The sequence below is a fragment of the Nestor notabilis genome, unplaced genomic scaffold (assembly GCF_000696875.1).
Source record: "Nestor notabilis isolate BGI_N333 unplaced genomic scaffold, ASM69687v1 scaffold3961, whole genome shotgun sequence".
Taxonomy (NCBI): domain Eukaryota; kingdom Metazoa; phylum Chordata; class Aves; order Psittaciformes; family Psittacidae; genus Nestor; species Nestor notabilis.
This window is the reverse complement of record NW_009915017.1, coordinates 9,443-33,356: the sequence shown is the minus strand read 5'-3', so window position 1 is coordinate 33,356 and position 23,914 is coordinate 9,443. Positions and strand designations below refer to the sequence as shown.

The following is a 23,914-nucleotide window of genomic DNA, read 5'->3' as shown; positions in this document are numbered from 1 at the left end:
ATAGTTATACTACCTCTAACTCTGTAATGCTACTAAAGCCCAAAAAGTAGAGGCTAGATTGTTGCACCTCTTCTGATGATGAATAGTGCTTTAAATCCAAGAAGGGCTTAAAGGATATGGAAGGGGCCAATCCATAGAATTTTAAACTAACCAAAGTTGAAAAAATATGACCCAAGAATCTTCACATTCATTTTATAGCCACATTTATTTATATTTCTTAGACTAAGCAATATACTTCATATGTAAACAAATTGGAATGGATAAAGTGCTCACTATAAATGCTGTAACACCTTCCATAGACAACATAACCTGAGTTTTTTGATCATGATATAATCAATATGCTTTCATCACCAAGAAAATGAATTAGAAGTAAAAATTTTTATTCTAAATTGACCAACGTGAAAGATTAAATTTATAATAAGGAGAAACAACCAGAGAATATGATAACATACTAATAAGAATGCTAACAAGTTTGTATAATATTCTGCATTCATAAAGGTAGAATTGCTCCCTTGATCGAAGGTAGAAAGATGAAGTTTCTAGAAATAAGCTGTATTGAGTGGGAATAGCAATAGGTATGATAAAGGCACCAGGGTATCTCTAAGACTTATAAAGTGATTTGCACAGCAGATTTAATTTAAACACACAAAAAATGTTGATGAAAACTATTTTTCTTTTTTAAAATCTAGTTTTCATACTTATTTATTTTTTATTTAGTTTAGTATTAAAAATATACTCTAGCTTTACTGGAAGTAAAAAAAAAACCCAAAACAAAACACCTTGTCCCATTATCGGATTCCTGTGAATTTTTTTAGTCCTAAAATCATGTGTTAACAGCAATAGCAGACAAATATTAGAAAAATAACTGTGAGTTTCATCCTCATGACATTAGGTTGTTATGTTTTCCTATTAGAGATGAAAAGAAATTTCTTTTCTGAAGGAAATTGGAAGTAAGAAAATATTTATCTTTGTGATGCAGCAGAACATGAAGTCCACCACATTTCACTGCTGTTGAGTTAGTGGGAGCTTTTACATACTTTTATTGTACTGAGTAGAACATTCAAAATCAAGTAAATTGCTCTTAGGTAGAAAATAATTAATACCAAACATAAAGAGACATTCAGGAAGGAAAAATTGCTGCTTAATGCAGCTATTTCCGTTTAAACTCACGACTGCCCCCAGCAGAATGCCTTTTTTCTTTACATACTTCTTTATGCTGTACATATTTAACCCTTTTTGCCATCATTTATTTAATAATTTCCTTTGGGTTCATGGAACCATATTGTTACCACATTCACTAAGCAATTTTGTCTCTGACATGGAGAGGAAAAACAGTATAGCGAATGCTTCAAAAGCAAGGCTTAAAGATAGCCAAGAAACTAGTCTTTAGGTTAACATAAAAATTGGGATCCTAATCCAAAAGACTTTTGATCCAGACTGTAAGGCAGTTCCAGTTTTCAAAGAACCTGGGAGATCACTCTTCCTCACACACACTGGGAAAGTAAATGCCCTATTCTAAAAAGACATAAATTGAACTAATCCTCTCAGGGTTACTGTTTTCATAAATTAGCTCTTGCATCAAAAGCACAATTGAAAATACAACTTTACTGACTTTCAATTAGACACAGACATAAAGCTTCAGTCTTGTAAGGGAGTACATGCTTAATCCACACTTTTTTCCCTAAGAAATAAAACCAGATTTTAGACCTTTGCTGGATTTCGTCCCCAGGTTTACTTAAAGATATATTTTGCACCATTTCTTCATGATAAGACTATAGGGTGAAAAATAGGGTCAAACTCTCAGCCAGCTTTGTTAAAATGATAAAGAGGAGAGTCGGAAAATGTGCTTAAAAGCACACATAGCAAGTACTGGCTTTTATTACTTTTTATGTAATTACAGCTTTCAAAAGACTTTAAACTAGCAAAAATCCAAACAATTGATTCAGCTTTCTTTTCTTGGAATTTCTTTGGTCTTCTTTGCATTTGTTGACTTTGCTTTAATCAAATATTTCTAAGTAATTTAGTTTAATTTACTACTCCATTCCCCTAGGTGCTTTGATAACTGCTTTTAATGTACAAAACTCACAATACATTATTTTTACCTTTGCTTCGATTTGTTTAGTATCTTGGTTTTGGAACAAAAATTTGATTTTGCTCTTCCCATCATCTGAAGAACCCTTGAGCTGGGAAAACTTGTACCTCCAAAGTACAGCCTAGGAGGGGGAAAAAAAGAAACATAAAAAAAACATACACAAGCAACTCAGTGTAGTTATCATTGAAAATAATATTAGAAATAGTCAATCTCCTTCCAAGGGAACTTCAACCCTTCTACGGTACATAATTAAATCAATTTAGTGTTATATGGTCTGATGTTCCTGTGTACTATATGTACACATACGGATATACCATACTTTGTCAGGGTGTGATCAGATCTGTCAAGACTTCATTTTTGAAATTTACTCTGAAATTCCTTTATCTATATTTAATCCTGATTAAACAAAAAAGAGAGGGTTAGTAAATTCATTGTCATGCCAAAATCCAAAGATTTTTTCCCATTGATGATCTGTGGATTTCCCATTCCATTTGAATGATAAACTGCCATAGAAGTCCTCTCTTTTTCTTTCCATATTAAAAAAAAATCTAGTTGCTTTAACATATAGGGTATATCAAATTAAAAACAAATATCCATTTTTAAATTATGAAATGACAGAAGGAAACCCTGTAATGAGAACTTACTTCGAGTTTACTTATCGGAGTTCTAATCAGGAATTCAAAAATGACCAATTCATTAATTCTAAACATATCTGTGGCATTTCAAGTAGTTATATTATGAATTACATTGTGTCTAGCTGAAAAGAAAAACAGATTGCACTACAGAATAAACATGCAATTAAAATTTACAGCTGGCTAGACATGCATCTTTTTTATATCTAATGTGGATTTATGTAGAAAAAAGTACATTTCAAACTACTATGCTTAAAAGTGGAAAAGAGCCATTTTTTATTTTCAGCATCATTTTAAGATATCCCCACCCTCCAGATATTTTGAAGGACTAACATTTTTCATTGTGATTTCAGTAGTATTTCACATAGTTATAAGGTTATCCTCATTCACGTTGTGCTGATACTTTGAGGACACATTAATTTCACATGGATTGGACAACAGAGAAACTTAAGGCAAGAAGTGCTGTTACATTTTCTTTTGTCTAAGTGTTTGTAAATTCCTCTCAGTGGCACAGGATGACACTTCCCATCCATGCCCTTTGTCTATATCGGTGAATGATGTAGTATGTACTTGAACTTAAACAGAATATAAGGGAGGTAACATTTTCGAGTATCCTAAATCTATGCAGGTCCCTTTACTTCAGGATGTGTTAATCTTTTTAAGCTAATGACTGGCAAAAATCCCTAACCTGCAAAAGCTAAATAAAGTTAGCTGTGTTTGTCTTAGTAACCTGAAGAGGAAAAAATCCCAAAGGACAGAACCTTAACTGTGCATAGCACACAAAGCAAGTCTTAGAATTATTTTTCCCAAAATTCTCTCCATATATTTGCCCCTTGTAGATTAAAAGACCATAATCTCAGGACCACTTTCACTCTCTGTGTGTATGTGACAGGTGAGCTCCCACCTACCATAAACAGAGTTAAGGACATTCTGTTTCAGATAAACTAGAGGAATTTGTCAATTTATGTGAAACTGTATCATACTTGTTTCAAAAGCTGTCCTCCTGAGCCCACCAATCTGTGCTATAGAACATAGAACAGCTTTGCTCATCCCCTAGTGCGTACAATTCCTTTAATCTTTTTTGATCAATGATGTTTACTTATGTCCTGTAGATAGTGAATTAAAAAAAGATAAAAGAAACCAACCCAGTATACCATTCAGGTGGCCATACTTCCCACCTACATTGTAAACTCCTTTTTTCACACACTTATGTAGCTCAACAAATCTGCTTGGAAGATCAAGACCATTGCTTTCTGAATGAACAGCAAATCTATTTAAGCATGTCATTTCCTATATGATGAATGTAAAGGCCACTGATGCTCTCCTTATCTCAGGAGAACAATCAAAGAAACAAGCTATCATCTTTCTCTGATGATGTATGGGGAGGCCAGGAAAGAGGCACAGTAGTAACAAGGACATTTAGATGGGCAGGCAAAATCCCAGGGTATGTGTCATTCCCAATTAGATTAAGTTCGAGTGAAGATCAAGGTTGTACAGAACTGCAGAACTTTGGCATTTACCATGCAGTTTTGCTACTTGCTTCATTCCCACTCAGAGGAAAGAGAATGACAGTCACACCAAATCACAGCCATGATTCAAGAACACACTTCAGTTTATGCATAACATTGATTTGGAAAGCCCTACTTAGCAATGGCTCTTACTTAAGTACATCGCAAAATCGGGTCTGTAGTGTCGAGGGGACAAAATCCTTTTTGAGACTAATCCCAACAAGACAGCACTTTTTCCATCAGGATACCAAAACAAGTTTGTAGAACTGACACTTCAACAGCATACTTCACAGAGACTATTAAACACTTTATCTATAGTGTAAGGAATAAAAATGCCATTAATAATGCATGAAATGACTCCCAAATGAAAGAGCTAACTGTTTCTCTTGGGTGATCATCAACAAATTGTTTATTTTTTTCCCAAATATGTCCACATGGAGGAGGGTTCTTTTTTCAAAAATAAAAGCAGGGAAATTTTGTGGGGTTTAAGTTATTAAGTCAGGAATACAAGCTATTTCATTTAAGCTAGTCATCCTGGCTACTTCTTTTGTTCTTGATAATTTCTTAATAGCACTTCCTTCATCCTTGTTTGAACTGGGATGAATGCTGCTTCGCTCTGATACACTGGATGTGCCTACACCTCAATGTCCTGTACAATATTAAAAGACTAACAAGGTTAAACTAGATGTCCAATGGCAGATAGCTAAAATTGGGTTAATTAGTTTAGTATATACTCAGTAAGATCCATTTAATTCCTTGTCTCCAACTAAAGAAGCTGAAGTGCTCCCCTATGTAGCCAGAACTGCAGCAGATGTACAAGGTTATAAATGATGCTGTAACTAGTAGTCAGATCATTCTCTTAAAATACACTATCTTGGGGATCCTTGGGTTACTGTGACGGATACACTGGAGCCCCTTAACCAAACCAGCAGTAGTTTGGTACAGACTCCAAAGGAGATAAATGCCTGAGCCATAGCCAGTCTAAGAACTCCTCCAGGAAACCCACAAAAGAGCAGAGTGACACAGTGAGCATCGATAGGTATGAGCTTGGCCCGCCAATTGTGTGATTAACACATGGATAGCAGGTGTTTTTTTCAAGACTCATTTATCAAGGAACAAAGAAAGTAGTGGGTACAAAGAGACTCATGCCTACATTTCTCATTACATTCAGTTTGATATGAGCCAATCACTTTATCCCATGAATATGACAACCTAAGTGAGCCATCTTTGAGCTCACCCTGCTAGGCAGCATGGCTACACGGTGGTGTTCTCCCCCTGAGCTGGGATGCCTCTCGAGCTTTGAGACTCCTTACCTGAGACTGAGAGACTCTTCCTTTCCCAAGGCAGAGACCCCTTTATTTGCAACAGATCCTCACTAAGTTGCTGATAGCATGCTAAATCAATACTAATGAAATCCATGCAGTTAGTTACTGTAGACATAAACTATTGTCAAGTCTCAGACTAGGACTGGACCTAGCTTCATCTAAGCACCATCAGGAGTTTAGAAAGCAAAGGGGTCTACTCTGAATCTTGTCACTCAATGGGAGGGTCTCTGTGTAAATCTTCTAGGTCAATCCTAACTCAATTTTCCTTTGTACTTTTCATCTATGTAGTAAGGAATAGAATGAACTTTGCAATTGAACTTTGTTAAATCACACTTTTCATAAATTCATATGAAAACCACTTTTGCTAATACCTTTGATGGTGATACTTTGATACCAGGCCTATTCTTTTCAGTAACTATTTTATTTAAAGACTAGCTCAAGTAGAAAAGAGAAGCAAGACCTACCCACCAAAGTACTCAGTTTCACAGAGATATGTAGCTACAGCAGTGACATAAACACATGAGAGTTTTACATGTTTGTATCTTTCATGTTCCTTTGGACTGACTTCAGTATTGCAGAGCTTACTGTGGTGACTGTTCTGAATTCTAATTTTAAAGGCTAATTCTCCTGCAGTGGGAATAGGCACCCCTGGGGATACTGATCTATACCACTGTCAAAGCCAAGTGAATGAATTTCTCATGCTTTTAAACATCATAGTTCCTCAGAGCCATTTGCTTAATGCTTGTCTCAGAGAGTTAATATAGGTTGATATAATTTTGTACAAACATATATATGTATAGATTGACTTCTAAACAATAAGTACATTTGTAAAACATGTTGGCGTTCTCACAATTTGCAAAAAAACCCCCTAAATGTGTGTGCCATATAAGTTATTCCTAAATCAGTTTTTATGAATTAGGAAAAATAAGCAGAAATTCTTACTTGTATGAAGGTGCAGTGTTACTAAGCTCAACACTCTATAATACATTAACATGGTGCTTCTTTTAGTTAACAAAAGCAGCCCATTCTCTTCAAGTGTTTTCCTTATATGATCATCAGTAACTGTGTATAACCTGCACCACTGAGAATATTTTACAGGACTATCTATATAGCATTTTTAGGAAGCACTAAATTTTTGTTGACTCTAAAGAAGAATTGACACACAGACCAGGGACCAGGTGGTAATTCCTTTTAAAGCACAAATTGCATCCTGAGTCACTTCTCAAGTCTTCTCAAGTCGAGACACACAACTTTATGATGCCTTGATGGAAGACCAAGATGAGAACTAAGTATGCATTACTTATTGCCTTTAAAAGGGAACTCTCAGTCCACGAGTAGGGACAAAACTTGTGAGTAACTTCATGCAGACCTGTTTAGAAACTGGGAACCAAGGTAAAATAGCATATGCTGAGAATACCAGCAGGTCCTCCACTTGGATACATCCAGTGTGATCATGGAAAATATGACATAGTTAATTCATCTTTTGAGAAATGCACTGTAAGAGTACAATCTCACTGAGCAAATACTGTATGTATCATGCATAATATTAAAACAACCAATAAGATACAAATCCTCTTCCCAATTATAATTCGTAGACTGCTTAAACTGCTTTTTATATTTTATACCATTTAACAACATTCACTTCAAAGAATACCAGAACGTAATGCAAACAAATAAACAGTGCAGACAAGCTCACAAATTAGATTTAAGACTTCTCTTGAGATGCTATTAAATTACTGCAATCAGAAATCATAAAGAAGTGAAATGCTGTCTTCACTGAAATTAAATGGATTTTTTTTTCTTTTGACATATCTGGGACCAAGATTTTCCACCAATACTTCTTAATGAGAAATATTTTATTTATAACTAATCATCTAGGACTCATTTGTTCTAGTCTTTGTAACCAAATTACTGGCTATTATCTTCCACTAGAGTTATTTTGCTATAATTACCCAAGGATGCTCTCTGCCTGCATATTATTATTTTATAGATGGGACATAAATGCAATATATAAATGGCACATGGAAGAAAAGCTATTGACTTCAGTACCTGTAATAATTTACTGCTGTTCCCTACAGCCACACAAATGAAGAAAATTATATTGCTCCTATTCTTAGCACTAATGCTAAATCTAGAACATATTCGGCACAGGACCTTAAAAAATATTTTCACATTCATATCGTCTGTCAGTTTGCTACTCATGCTCATCACTTCAGAATCCTGACTAAACTACATACAATTTTGATGAGATGACGTCAAACAAAGTTACTTCCTGTCTAGAAAATGGTATCAGAAAAGTGGGAATGGATCATAATTATCTTAATGTAGGGTATAATCAGGAGTGTTGGTTAGGGTTTTTGTTTTGTTTTCAGTCAAGGAGCTTGACTTATCCTTAACGGAGACCGGATTACCAAACAAACGCAGAATAAGTAAGGGTGTCTGTATTTTTACTTACCATACTCTAAGGATAGAAATATGAATGTCTGACTAGTCCATAGCTCTGTGACAGCTATAAAATTTAGCAAATATATACAAGGTATTTTGCGTTATCACTAGGAAAGAAAAAGCTGCATTTTGTCAACTTAACAGTCTTCATCCAGAACATAATTAATTTGTGTCCTATGGCTTCAGTGGTGAACTACATTCAATTTATTATTAAACAGTCTTTCATCCTGTATTTTGGATTATGAGTTCTGGAATGATTCTGTTCTTACAAAAAGGGCATTTACACTTAATGAACTTGTGAAATAGATTTTGCACCACACACTGCAACAGCATCATTTCACCTGCCAGCGCACATCATCAAATACAGGTTTTCTCTATACTTCCCATTGACATTTTATCACATACTAGCAAAAGAAGTTTGGCCTTCAGTAGGAAGCTTGGAAAAAAACCAAAAGGGACTGTCAGTGTTTTATAATGATTAGACAGCTACATCTCAGACCAACTGTAAATGGTGGGGTAAATCAAGAAACCATCTTTATTAAGAAAAGGATGTCAGAAGTCACTTTTCAAATATTAGCTTTAGCAAATCTCTTTGTTGTCTTTTCCACTGCATCTTCAAAAAGCAAAAAGCTGTAGCTGTACTTTTCCAGCACTGCCTGTTTGTTTGTTTGTTTTGTTTTTTGTTGGGTTTTTTTGTTTGTTTGGTTTTGTTTTGGGTTTTTTTGGGGTTTTTTTTTGTTTGTTTGCTTTTTATGATACTTTGACTAAATTATTCTTCTGTTTAGCTTTTAAGAAATTTTTTATACCAGGTCCTTGTAGGTCCTTATTTTCAAGAATAAAAATAACTGGGTCTTCAGGAACCTGGGATATACCTTAATTTGGTTGTTTGTCTCATACCTAATTGAGAAAGATTGCATTCTTGCAAAGCGACACTTTGTCCATACTGGTATCAGCAGTAGGAAACTGAGTAGGATTAAGATCTTGTTCATGCTCAGTTCTACTGTTCACCAGTCTCTGGAGAGTGTCTCACTACAGAAGAATTACGGTCCAAGACAATTTCCTTTGTCAACTGCTGTGGCTTTTTAACTGTAAAGGGAAAGACAGGGGAAGACACAGAGAATGAAGAACAAAAATGAGACAAAGGAAAAAAAGCAAGAAAGTCAGCCCTAATAAAATAACTGTTCTTGCCTGTTACTGAAGTTACACTGAATGTTAAAAGTCTACAGTTTGTTTAGTACTGAAGGATGACCTACCAGCATTTTTTTGTTTCTAGCCACAGTACGTAAGACTGTACGAACCATGCTTAACAGCCTCTCTTAAAGTTATAGTAGCTATTTGTTCAGCATTTCAATTCCTAAGCACAGAATAAATATTTTTTCATGGGAGTTACATTAATAAATATCTACCTTTAAGTGAGCTTGGTTTCTTTTTGCCTTCTCTATTACTGAATATCAAGCGTTTTTTGCATACTGTTTATTTCAATATGCCGTATGTGTATTATCTACTTGAAGAGACAGACATTAAGGTATGTATCCCTAGAAACCACAGAGCATGCTCCTAAAGAAATTAACATATATTATGTTCTGTGTTATTTAGTAGCCTTTTGGTATGAAAACCAAATTAAAGATATTTGCAATGCACTTTATTCTTCACAGTGCATCCTCTATTTTGATGAAGGTGTCTGCTAGGGAACAGATGACACGTACATTGAGCTTTGTTGATATGTATCTTGTGGGCTATTATGGAGCCTTTTGTTACTTTGTTCTAGCATCACTATATAATTCAGCAGCATTTTAATTTATTTTCAGTCCTATAATGGATGATTTTTTTTCCTCTTCTGACAAATACATATTTTTTATTTCTGTTTTAACGAGCAGTAAATGTGTGAGTAGAGACACAGCACTTCACACAGGTAGGCAGATGGCAATGTATGCTCACACAAACACACACATAGATTATTCATATAAGCTATGATGTGAATACACACATTATAGAAAAGAATTTTAATGAATATATCTGTAAAACAGAAACATATAACACATATATCCACAAATATACACCTACACACGTGAAGACTAGACAATTTTTCTGTTAGATGCATATTAAAAATAAGTTACTGAATAACATTTGAGTAAGTAGTTTTATACATTGGAGCACTTTCAGAATAGTAGATGAACTTCCTAACACATCTTGTTACACTTTTTAATCTTTCAGTCTCCGTTCTTAATTATTGTAAGACCTTACTTATAAATGTTTATCATAATACCTTTTCATGTTCATACCTAAGATACATCATGCACAAAAGGGTGGTATTTGCTCATTAAAACATTGACATCTATATACTAGTTAATGTTAGACAAATGTAGGACCTGAACTGATGTGCTGTAATTGTGCAGACTTGGGAAAAATGTTTTCTCCAGTAGACACTGATACAGGAGAGTAATGACCTACAGTAAAATTTGGTTTATGACTTCTAACACCAGTAACAGAACTTCCTAGATTTTTCACAATTAAAAAAGCAAATTAAAACAAAACAGAAACATCGCAAAAGAAAAAATATATCTAGAGTAGGTGCTGTATACTAAGACACCTAGTAGTGCAAGCAGTGACTAAACAGAATCTGGAAACTTTAGTAGGCAGATAGGAGAAGGGAAACTATTTAAATTGCATGCTCAAAGACTAATTAAGTTTACTTTTAGTAGAATACCAGCAAGGAAGAAGGAGGGAAGTTCAACAACAGTATGTTATTTGATATACTGTATTTCAAATAATGCAATGAAATTGCATTAAAGCTGGTGTACATTTCCCGAAGAAGTCCACAGTGGAAGAGCTGATGTGATTATGTATATCAACACAGGAGGCAGGTACACAGGCCTTTTCACTCCAGATATATCACTACCGCAAATGAAGGACTACATGATAGAAATTTATCATAGTCAAACATTTGCTAATGTTTGATTGCCTTTTATGTTGCAGTTCTCTTTTAAACTGTACTTCATTACTTAAAAAAAAAAAAAGATGACATCTTGCACTGGATGACATCTTGCACTGGAGCTTTGGCTTTACAGAATGGTACAGAAGAATTAAGAGCACAAGTATATGTTACTATTTTTTAATGTGAAAGGAGAGAAATCCTTTTGTCTGTAATTACTTTTGGTAGTTTACAGACTGTTTAGCTGAATTAAGAAATTAATTACTGAAATGTTGTAAGAATTTGATTTAACTAGTCTATCTTAAAAAACTGTTAATTCTCCTTTTAGAAAATCCCAACAGTTTGTTATAAAGTAACATACCAAATGCTCTAAATGATAAAAACCTGCTGGCTCTACAAGCTATTAGTCAAAAAAATGAGTAAGAGATAGCAGGGGATATGCAGCAGAAACTGCTATGATTTATGCCAGTGCTGTTATAATCACATCACAGTACAGATTTGTTCTGAAGAACTCTAGTACCTTGTGTACTTATATTTATCATAGGTCTGTGCAGACATAGAAACAAGGTTTTTATTGAACTGTGATGCGTTTGAATTGAAATACATTTAGCACAGATGACAGATTTTAACCACTAATTTTGACTTACATTGTCAATTATTATATGAAGATTAAATGACAGCAAACAAGGAAACAAGCCACACAGGGTTGCATGTTTTTTGTCTGGAAACCATAACTTTCATTACCCTCTGTAAATTCATTCGCAAGCATTGGTAGTGAGTTTGGGTTTCAGAACATTCGTAAAATTTTGTCTGCAATTTGTCATGCACACTGAAAAAAAATCTATTAACTTGAAATATAAGAGGGGAAAAAATTTAAATATTGATTCATTGCTTAAATATTGGAAGAGCTGAACAGCTGGTAAAATCATAAGCTACAGAACTTGGCTTCACTCCATTTTATTAGTGAATATTCACCATTGAAAATAGTTCAGTCAATTCAGTAGTGATTAAGAAAGAAAACTTAAAATACCATGAGGACATTGTTATGTATAACATAGAAACTGCCTGAAGATTTACTGAAGATCCTACTGCATCAAAATATAAGACAAGACATCTCAGGTGTCCTCAGAAACTATTACGTGCACTTTGTGTTCTGGGAAACATGAGAATGTCATAATAAAGTAATTATAAAAAGTATCCAATTATATTAATTAGATCTGTCCTCCAAGTACTTTTCCAAGACCACCTTTGAATTCATTAAAAGATTTTGCATCTGCAGTGTTATTCTGTGAGAGTTTAGAGATGGACTGAATGAATTATCTGACATTGAACTAGTGAAGTCTATAGAATACGGCTTTCTGTTCAGCTTTACCCAAAAAAGAGTGGCTGAATTTGGTATGAGTAGTGGCAAAATAATAGCAGTGAATGTGTACAAGAAAGACATGGACCTGCTAGAGCATGTCCAGAGGAGGGTCATGAAGATGATCAGAGGGATGGAGCACCTCTCTTGTGAAGACAGTCTGAGAGGGTTGAGCTTGTGCAGCCTGGAGAAGAGAAGACTCCAGGAATACCTTACTGCACACTTTCACACTTAAAGAGGCTTATGAGAAAGACGGAGACTTTTTACCAAGGCCTACAGTGACAGGATAAGGGGTAATGTTTTTAAACTAAAAGAGGATAGGTTTAAGTTGGACATAAGGAAGAATATTTTTACGATGAGGGTGGTAAGACAGTAGAACAGGTTTCTCCGAGAAGTTGTGGATGGCACATCATTGGAAGTCGAAATATAATAATTTGTACTGAATTTTCAAATGCTGATTGTAGAAATTCACTCAACTTACAAACAATTAGATGTGGATTTTTTTTCATGATGAATGTGATATTTTAAATAGCAGCTTTGTTTTTAATACTGAGTTTGTTAATTCATGTGACTTTTGTACACTCTTAATGAACAAATGTATATGTAAATACTAATAGGATATAGGTAATTTAATTTAAATTTTATTCATATTTTCCTTGTCCTGCAAACTGTTTTCCATTATTGTTTTCTCAGATCTTTCTTGGAAAAGAGATTTTAAAATTCTGCTTCATATGAACTCCTTCATTAAGTGAAGAAATAATACTATTAGCTTAGGTAACTAAACATGTCTAGTTTATGTTTCAGTTCATGCGCATGTAGCAATATTGTTGAAGAACATGACTAGCACAGACATAACCTAAACCTGCCACCACCTTAATGAAGCTATCTGAATCAATTTTTGGCTAAGAGAATCACAACCTTTACCTTTCTGTAAAATGATGGAGAGCAGGTAATGGTTTTCCTGCTTAGGTACTCATCAAAATGTGGTAGACACACAGAAGAATCTGTTTTATAAGTAATATTATTCATCAAGATGTTGTTTTCATAAAATTTTCTACAACTGGAAAGGCACAATGACTGATTTGAGAAAGCAAGACTGTAATATCTCTTCTACAGCCTTTTTCTGGACATCTGCTGTACACGTTCTAAGGACATACCAAAAGGGTACCCTTCAGCCATGGTAACATGTTGTTGCTTGTGCAACAAGACAAGACTGTGCTGAAGACAGTTGTGCTTGTGCTTTGTTATCTGAAATTTAGTATATGCTTTTATTGCAGATAGTGGCTTTGAAAGAGTCTAAAGAGCTTTCAACGAGATACAAATTACTATTACGCAAAAGTGTTGCTGTAGTATTATTGGAAGGTGGGGAGAAACCTTCACATTTTTTTCTGAGCCACTGCATTTTACTTCTGTTTCACTGATCTTCTGTGTGATACCTCCTAATGGACAGTCCTGTATTTCACTGAGGAATCATATTCGATTATTTGCTTAATGAAAAGAAATATTTACAGACAAGTACTTGAATTCCAAATTTACCACACTTCGTGCAAACAAGCAGTAAAGAGTTCTGATTAATGGAGTAATGTGGTAGGAAAGGTGGATTTAAGGTAAAGGATAGGAGCATATTCTGGAAAGAAGAGGGCATTTTCAGCAATTGGTGGTTGAAGTGGAACTTTCAGAAAAAATATTTCACATTCACAGAAACACAGAATCACAGAATTGCAGACTGGTTGAGGCTAGAAGGGTCCACCAGGGCTGGTCTAGACCAACCTCCTCCTTCTCAAGCAGGGTCACCCAGAGCACATATACTCCGGATTGTGCTCAGATGGTTCTCAAAAATAGATGGCTTTTGAATATTTCCAGGGAAGGAGACTCCACAACCTTTCTGGGCAACCTATTCCAATGCTCAGTCAATTCTCTCCCTAAGCAGCAGTGTCAAGTAATAGCAATAAAGCTTGCTCACATCTTAGTACTTATTAGCAATTAGTGCAAATGCAAACATACATAGGCTCCCAATGATTTTACTGACATTTCTACTTGCATTAATATAATCTGGAAATTGATGTTCTATTACTCACTTGATACAGCAAACTATTTCATCAGTTGTACTAAGCTTTTTTAAGACTGATGTTAAAAGCGTGAGTGATAGACACCATGGCTGAGTTCTCTTTTTACAGACACCTGAGCAGAAATATGTAAAACATAAACTGAGAAATGCTGTAATAACACACACTCCTACCCATGAAACAGGAGAAAAGAAAGGCAGGTTCTTTTCAAACCTCACAGATCAGCTTGAAATCAAGATTATTTTCTCTCAGAACAAAGGATGCATCAGGGAAAGAAACCTAAAAATAAATCAGTCTAGGCTTTCAAGTGAAATCAAATAATAAAGACTTGAAGCTTGTTTCCAATTGATATTGGTATGGACTTTTCAATAAGAAGCACATAACAGAATACAACTTCTCGCATCATTTTAAAATCACCCCATGTTTAAACTAAAACACAGAGATTTGACAAGAGATGATCTATTGCAATAATACAAATAAGTACATTTTAAGGACGTTCTACTTATCCCACAATATAAAAAATAACAACGAATAATAATGTGATGGAAAAAAAGACTTCGAACTTTACCTTTGTGGCAGCATCAAAACAGACAAAGCCCATGCTAAAGTCAATGGTAAGTCCCATGAGATGACTCTCCAAAACACAGGCATATGTCTTGCACTGTAAAAGAAAAATCAGAGAAGGTATTATTTACCACAGAACACACTTCTTCAAATTCTTTTCAGGACCAGTATTTCTGTTTCTTTATTATAATGTTTACATAGCTCAAAATTATTATCAGAAATAATTTTTTTGTGTATAAATAGATAAATTTATTGCCATTATATTTCAAATCAAAGGATTTGATATCAGTGATTAAGTTTCCTAAGTATTGTAAAAAGAAGCTTTGCTTCTATTAGGGAAAAAAAAATCAGAATCAGAATAGCCTCTGTGGTTTACCAATTACAACAGGCAAAAGGGAAGTTTCATTATTTTTGAACTCTCTTATTTGTTTTGGTACCCAGTAACTTCCTCTAACATTAATATATGCCTTTTAGCTTTTTAAGAAGAAATAAATGCATTTGTAAAATATCTCTTTGGTATGCTCTTTATTTTGTTTTTGTGTTCTGCTAAATATCACTGAAAAAGGTAGTAGTATTTCATACAGTGTATCGATTTCTGCTTCAGCTAGTGGACCAATATATCTCAAAGGTTTCCATGAGAAACTCTGAAATCTTGAAAGAATTTCTCATTGTCTGCTATGCATCTATTTTGTTCCATAACATCCATTACACTTCAATACATGCTGTGAGACATCTATTAGTGTCATTTCCAGGATGACTGTGTTGAAGGCTAACTTCAGGTATAAAATGACAAACTTTTTTTTTTACCACAAAATATGTAAACAATAAATCAATTTTAAATCTGATGTAAATTCTTTAAAGAAGCTATTCTTGTTCTACAGAAATTTAACCCTCCAGATTAAATGTAATGTAGTTATATTCTTCAAATGCTGCTGTGGACACTAAATACACAAAATCGAGAACAAAGACTTCCATGGTCTATAATGTGTCAAAGAACCAAAATATAAATTGTAAACATGGGGACAATATAAGTTATTAAAATATCAGTGTTACAGAAGTATGAATTACTATTTTGGGCATTTTGATTACTAAGGATAAATCATGTGTCTTTACTTATATATTCTTTAGGTGGGCTCTTTGAATTCTAAATGGTCTTTTCCCAGAACAGAGGAAGCTGAAAGGCTCATTAATAGCTTCTAAGACTTGAAATAGACATTCTAATGAAGGAAAATATGGAAGTTCATAGCAATATAGATTCTTTGGTTATTTTAAATTTGATGTTCTTACTCTTCGATATATATTTCTTTTCTGGAACTGAAATATTTGTGTGAATTGCTTTCATTGATAAAACAGGCCTCAAGTATGTTGATCAGAACAGGTCTCAACAATGCAAACAGCTGTTGGTTAATCTTCGTGCACACACCTTGGAGCTCTAGAATCCAGGTTTCAAACACAGTGGTATCCATCACTAAAGCTGAAGGACACTTTCTGTTGGTTAGCAGTAGGGCAGAAGTACAGCATTACAAGCCAGTCTATTGGCAAAGCATACCCATGTATAACTCAGAAGTGAAATCAATCCATGACGTGCTTTACAAGATGATTCTGCATTATTGCTGTGTAACCATAAATCTTACGTTACTGTGTCATCCACCAAAGGTGTTCAAAAGCTATAACTGTCCATCAGTAAATGAAAGGTTTCCTGCTGCTGTTGTTGAGGTCGAATGCAGTGACTGGTCTGTTCCTGTAGCTTCCAAAACTAGAAAGAACTTCATGTACTTCACTACATGTATACAAATCTTAATTCATAAAGAAGCACTTAGTCGTTGTAACTATTAATAAATAAACCCTGCAAATTTTTAATTATGAATTTAATGATTCCGCTCTATGGTATTGCAGTTATACAGTATTTATGTTTATATATCAGCAGCTATACAATAAAACTCCAACAAATATGTAAACTGACCGTAAATCAGTATTGTTAGAAAAGGAGACGATATTGCCTTTGACAACACCTCATTAGTAGAAAAGAAGAGTGTAAGAAATGTTTTCACAGTGACATTACTTAATGATTTCATGTATACAAAAATCTTCAGGTTTTGTATGCAAAGCAAAAAATATACAGTTTTGTAGAATTATACTGCTAACTTCCTACAAGATGCAAAACTACATTTTTGTTTGTAGATCTCGAGAATACCTAAACCAGATGCAAAGCCTTTACTGAGAATTAAAATTTGGCAAGGAGATGGTATATCAGATTTAAAATACGTATTGCCATCTTAACTCATCTAACCTCCCACCTCTACACTACAAGGTCAACCTACAGTATGCATTGAAGCACCATGCTGAGCTTGCACAGCTACCAGTACTTAAGCAAAGCACCATGCCCGGGCTAATTAGCCTCACTGAGAAGTAAAGATTTATGAGAAACACGACATATCAGTCTTGTTTCAATGCTGCACTTAAAAGCAACCTGCTTCCCAGACTGGAGAGTCTTTCTAAAAAAGGCAGTGCACAGTTTGTGGAGAAATCAGCTCAATGTGGTTATCAGTAGGAAGAAACTCCATTGTAATGAGCAGACCACCAGTAGTAGCTGATTCTTTATTTATTCTTTACTTATATGTAAGACCAGTCTTTACCCTTGGCCCATGTTGTTCAAAATAATTCAGAGAAGCAAAAATGTGACAAGAAGAAAAAGATTTCGGGACATAAAGATTTTAGTTTCTTTGGGGAAGAATGTCCCTTGCTTTATGTATGTGTTGTGTGCATTTGCACATAATTCTGGACACAGATCAGAGTAGGAATGTGAACTTTCAGACACTTGTTAACTGTTGAGATTTTTCTCATTTTCTTTAACCTGTCTTTCAATTCAGACATTTGGAGAAAACAAAAATACAGAAATTCTTCTCAGGAGACTTTAAAATTTCATAAACATTTAACAAACACTTTAAGTTATTGAAAGTGACTATTAGTAATATATACTGTGGATGTTTGAAGCAGAAGATCTTTCAGCACTGATTTCTTGTTCTTGCACAGAATACAGAAACTTAAATTGGGTTCATGAATAATTCAGTGGGTCAGGCAGGGGCAGAAGGAAGCAACCCAAAGTTGTTCCTTAGATTCTACTCCCTCAATACACACAGTTTAAATTATGGAAAGAATCCTGTGTTTTAAACCTAGTGTAAAACTATCCCTGAAGCTAAGGGAAACCATACTATGGGTCCAAGATTTAACTCAGGCTTTCAAACTCAGGTTCAACTTCAATGGAGAGGAACACTAAAGTACTGTAATGCAAAGCAGCTTAAACAATAACCCTTGTATTAGGGAACAAACAACCACAATGAAAACAAGCAGGAAAATTCATATGGAAGAGGTGAAAATAAAGCAGCAGGAACACAAAGCGAACCTGACAATCATATATGCAGGCTAGAATAATCTCAGGTACTTCATGCAACAGTGTTGTGAGATAGTAAGGAAAAAGGAAGTCCATTTCAAATACCTTTTTTGTTTCTTTTAATAGGTAATTCTGACAAAGGGTTAGCATCTCTTACTACTTTAAGCTAAAGAGTGACTGTAACACACCACAATGGCAGCACTACAATATCATACCACATATTATTGCTGATTATTTTCAGCTTGACTATCTCTCCTTTAATATATTTATTTCTTAAAAAAACCCAAACAACCAAACCAACACCTGCCTCATTTTTGTTTTACATATACCTCTGGTAGAAACTATGAATTAGGCTTAAACAGAATTTATTACATATTTATAGCATTTAAAAAATATTTTAATTTGAGATATATTCTTTAGAATTACATCCAAATAGGGTCCTGATTAACCTCTTGTGGAGGTTAATGCCAATTTATACTTGTTGACTAACTCTGTTATTATTTCTATGATTACAGAATAGTACACAACACATTTGAATAATTTTAAATGGCAGTTTTAAACTGCAGTTGCATTTTCAAAATTATATGATTTCATAGTAAGAAAAACCTGCACACAGCTGGATCATCATTCATGTGAAATATGAATATTCATATGAATGCATATAACACAATTTTAGTAAAAATGTACAGTTGATACTGTGATTTTGAACCTGTCACCTTTTTTTTCTCACAGAGCAATGAAAGAACTTGTTGGAGATGAATTATAACACTCCTTAGTCAAAGCAGATTTTATCAGAATCTGAAAATTGGTGGATGAAAGCAGTATCAGGTTGCTGAAAGAAAAATTAAAAGGCCAAGACCAGTTATATTAAAATTTAATATTCTATTTTTCTTCGAAACTGAGATATAGAGGGGGAATAAAATAAAAAAGTGAAATCGTATACGTGAGTTCCACAATAGTAATCTATCATGAGAAGCCTGTTTGACCACCTTCACAAATTTGCTATGATCAATCAGTTCCAGGAAATCATTACTTCAAGTTCATGATTGCCACTTTGAACATTGGTAGAGTGAAAAGAAAGGTGGAAAGGTTAAAATTAATCTGAGGTTAAGATTATTAGGGAAATTCTTTCTGGAGATATAGGAGCAATTTTGAATAAATACAATTCTAAAACCCAAAAGAAAAATGTAAACTAGGAATGCTAAAATATGAATCAATATTAGAGTAGAACAAATACGAAGTGGCTTCTAGGCTGAAAGTTATTCAAGAAAAGTATCGTATGTTCTACTGATGGCACAGTAGTGCTTCTACAAACAATGTTACAGTCAGTTACACAAGAAAGACAAAGCACCTCAAATATTTAGTAGCAGAGGACATAGAGTTTTGTGACTTGTATGCAGAAAACTACACTTACATTTTTCAGCACAATAGAGTTGAAAAGGTATGCATAGCTCCCGTAGAAGGTAGCAGAGTGCATGTTTTTAAAAATAAAAGTTGAACCTGCTTCGATGTTCCTCCAACAAAAGTAACATGCACTAAAACTGACAGCAATGTAATTTTGCCAAATGCATAATCATTAGTATATATTAATTCAGTCCATCTGCATGTGTTGGTTTATAGGTCAGAAAAAGGCTAACATATAACTAACTAACAATATGTCTAAATAAAAAACTGTCAATACTTGCATTCCCAGGAGATGTAGAAAATGAGGACAGGGAAAGTGAGCATTAGCCAATACTTGCACAGCTAATAAGCTAATACAACTTTTGTAGGTGTGTATACAGAATTACTCATGGCAAGATCAGCTAAAGCTATTCCAAGAATCAGAACATCAATGTAACAACTCGGATGAGCTGAATTCTAATTCTGGTGGGTATTTTTTCCTTCTATTTTAAATACTCCCTCTCACCCCACCCAAATTATGACTTTTTTGGTTATGTGGAAAAAAACAGTATTATCTTTAAACACTCTGGTATGCAATTTCACTATAAAAATTCACTAGTAATCTGTACATGAATGTCACCTATCTCTGCTCTGTCATCTGGCAATTGAGTAAATATACAAGAAACATAAGATGTGTGAAAAAAAATAATGTACCTGGGGTACAATTTTTTTCTTTCTCGCATCCAGTAAGTACTCTTATCCAGTGTACTCTCATTCATGATCATTACAAGGACAATTTAATTCCTGCAAAGTTCTCTTGCATTATCCAAAAACTAATAAAATATCATGTTAGTATGTATCTAAACAGCTGTTTATGTCCCAGAACTATAGATTGTTTTTCTTTTTCTGTCCATGAACTTCAGTTGATAGATACATATCACCTAGTCATAATAACTGCATTTGAGGTGATCTCTTCTGAATGCTAGAGTACAAGCTTTCTAGGACAAAAAAAAAAAAAAAAAAAAAAAAAAAAGATGTTTTATGTAATTATGTACATAGAACAATTTGAGAGCTGCAGGAGGTCAGAGAATTTCTTAAACTACACCATCATTTCATATAGACCTACTTTGTTAATGTACTAAAAGGTAATTACCAAGACAGTTTGCTCTCACCTGTATACGTTCAACTTCTAAAAAAGTTGCTGTTTGGAAGGCTTTTTCCCATAGTGTAAGGTCAGGCTCTAGTTCCACAGAAAAGTAAAGATCTTCTCCAGATTCAGACTGAACACTGAAGCAATGTTTCCGCCGGTCCAGTAAATCACTGTCCTGATGAAAACCTGAAGTTATATAATCTGGCATACATCAATTAATATTTTTAATTGCAAACATATATGCCTCAAACCTAGCATTTTTAAATGGCATTTTTTATGATATAATGATATATACACTGTAAAAACTACTGAGAACTGAGGAACTAAAAATTAGGGATTTGGTCTACACATTGACATTTCCATGAACTTAAACAGGACATCTATATTCAGAAAGGTAAAGAACAAGACAGAAGAGCACCTTAGATTGTTCAAGTGAGCTCTCTGGGGCAGACAACCAGCAACTTAAACTAGCCAAGAATGGAAATATTTAAAACAGGAATCTGCATGAAACTATTACTCTGAGGTAGGTAAGTAAGCAATGGTAGAGTAAGCAGTATTTTTCTTTTTCTTTTTGTTCAGTAGACATGTGACAGACCTGGGCAATAAAGCCAGTACAGAACACATTCATAAATGTTCCTATTTTGAAACTGCTTTACAGTTTCCAGAAGAATCAGCCACGGAGGCAATATGCCCTCTCTCTGCAACCATCACGATGAAACCCAATTGCTCAGATTTTAAGATGACCAGTCACTATGAAATCTCTTTCCTTACTTGCATCAAGGCCTAAGCCTACTAGCTCCATAGCATTAAGTTATGGATCAAAAAATCAGAATGAACATAGGCATTTAAAAAAATTAATATTCTCACAGATTTTTTTTTCCAAGTGTACAGAGGGCTCTGCAGTTTAAGCTGCTAGATGTAACTAATCAATAGCCTGTGTCCAATGACAAATACTTTTGTTCTTTTTTCTTCTTTTTTTGTCCCTTTCCATGACCACCTTTCCACTAAAACTAAAATGTCAATTCTGCTCACACTATTGACAGCATTCAAAAAAGAGGTCATAATGTCTTGGTTGTTGTTAAAGACACCTAAACTCTAATGTGTACTCAGCCTCAAAGTGCATAGAGCAGTACCACTGTGACAAATCTTTAATCTTGTGGTTTAATCTTGTGTAGCAACATAAAACATATCATCTAGTGCCTGACTACACAAACCCCACCAGCAGGAACTGCATGAGTAAAAGTACTGACTGATCCTCACTCTTTCAGGGAAGAAAAGCTGCTTTGTGTAGTGTAACAGCACTTGTCTAACAGGTCTTAAGCGGGGTCTTAAACTCATTACACCTCCAGAGCTACACCTGACTGAATGGGCCTGTTGGTCCATAACTGAATGGACTATTCAGTGTGGAGTCTGTGTGTAAGGTACATATCATTCCCGAAGAATGTTTTAGTTCTTCATGGCTACAACCTCAGAAGAAATTAAAAATACTTTTAACTCATCTTCACCTATTCTTGACAACAGTCAGTAGAGAACAATTAATTATTACTAATGCAAACTCTTAAACCTGATTTGAAAGAAGACCATGGCACTATGTGGGATCACAGGAATCACTGCCATTAAAGCAATTGAAGTAATATCCTGTTTTCAAATGGGAGGAAGTTTAGTGCAGTGCTTGATTCCAGAATCCATATCTCTTTAGCTGGGCACAGTTAAAGTTTGATGGTTTTAAATAACATTGTTAGACTTTCCCATTCTTACAGGCTTTTTTTCCTATTGAGAAGAATATGCTGCCTATGAAAAAGGGATGAGTTCCTTTTGTAGACTCTGAAAAATTAAATGTTAAAAGTTTTAGTGAGATTGATCTCTGTTAAAATATGTTTGAAAAATACAACAATCTCAGAAAAGTTTTTGAAGTGATTAGATAAAAGCTTGTGCATTTTATTATCAACATTGCTAACAATAATTGTATTAGATTTTACAAAGTATTACATCAAACCTAGAGGATGAAAAAAGAGAGAAGTGATAAATGGGATCTACAATATTAATCCTTGGTTTTGCTATTTATGATAAATGAGAACATTGTTTTAGAAAAGATCTAATCAATACTAGGTAGCATTTCACTTCAGTGGTTTACATCTAAAAATTTTATAATATTTCACATACTGTATCATATTGTGACACATACATAATGTACTCATTTATTATTGGAATTTACATTTTGTGAAGTTCTCGTTTGGAATGAAAAACAATTCATCAATTCCACAGAAAGAATAACTTTCCACAGAAAAATAATATCTTTTTTTTTTGACTAGTTCTAATGTATGTACTAGTGATTTTGGTGTCAATAGCTATTGTTAAACTTACTGTAAAAAAAGTTCCATCAGATATATTTAAATGTTGTACTTTAATTAAAAAAAAAAAGCTGACATACACATAAGGTATTCCTTTCTTTGTTAGTGGTATTTCCTTCTACTTGCAAAAATAAATAGGTGCAAGGTTCCATTTAGTACTGCTTCTGTTCCTTTTTGGTGCAAGATTTTTCTTTAGTTTTTCATTTGTTCTCAGCATGTAAAAAGTAAAATCTGTATTCCAAATTTACAGATCTAACCATGTTTCTATTTGTACAGTGGATAACTGCAGGAAACAATGCATAGGCAAAGTTAAAAGATAGCTATCCAAATGTTGGCAGGAATTTAAGACTTCTTAAAACTTTTTTCTTAAGAAGCCAACTGAGAATTGTCCAAAAGTCTCTGCATATTTAAGATGAACTTGTCAGGAGTCTCAAAACCAGGTATGGATTAAGCAGGAATCTTCACTAACTTTTAACACACAATTATTTAATCTAAAATATAAAATGTCAGTCTACCCTTTTAAGAATCTGCTAACACCCTCTATTTTTATAACCACTTACTAGCCAATGATGAACATGAGCCAATGTCATGTTGATTTTTTAAGAACTCTTTCATACTTCAATGATTAGGTAAACCATTTACCCCTGATGTTCTCAATGTGAATTATTAAAGATTCTCTGAAAAGGAACAGCACCAGAACTTGTAGCAGTATGCT

The 23,914-nt window shown here is 34.2% G+C and overlaps 1 protein-coding gene across 1 annotated transcript in view; it reads right to left on the bottom strand.

The window, feature by feature from the left end:
• LOC104413026 (gamma-1-syntrophin-like) overlaps positions 1-23,914 on the bottom strand; it is a gene marked incomplete at its 5' end in the record, with an annotated part of 40,228 nt that overhangs the window by 7,297 nt on the left and 9,017 nt on the right. Inside the window, 3 exons of the mRNA XM_010023916.1 lie at positions 2,103-2,213; positions 14,929-15,021; positions 20,871-21,023. Coding sequence (XP_010022218.1) covers positions 2,103-2,213; positions 14,929-15,021; positions 20,871-21,023 — 357 coding nt within the window. The remainder of the gene's footprint in view (positions 1-2,102; positions 2,214-14,928; positions 15,022-20,870; positions 21,024-23,914) is intronic.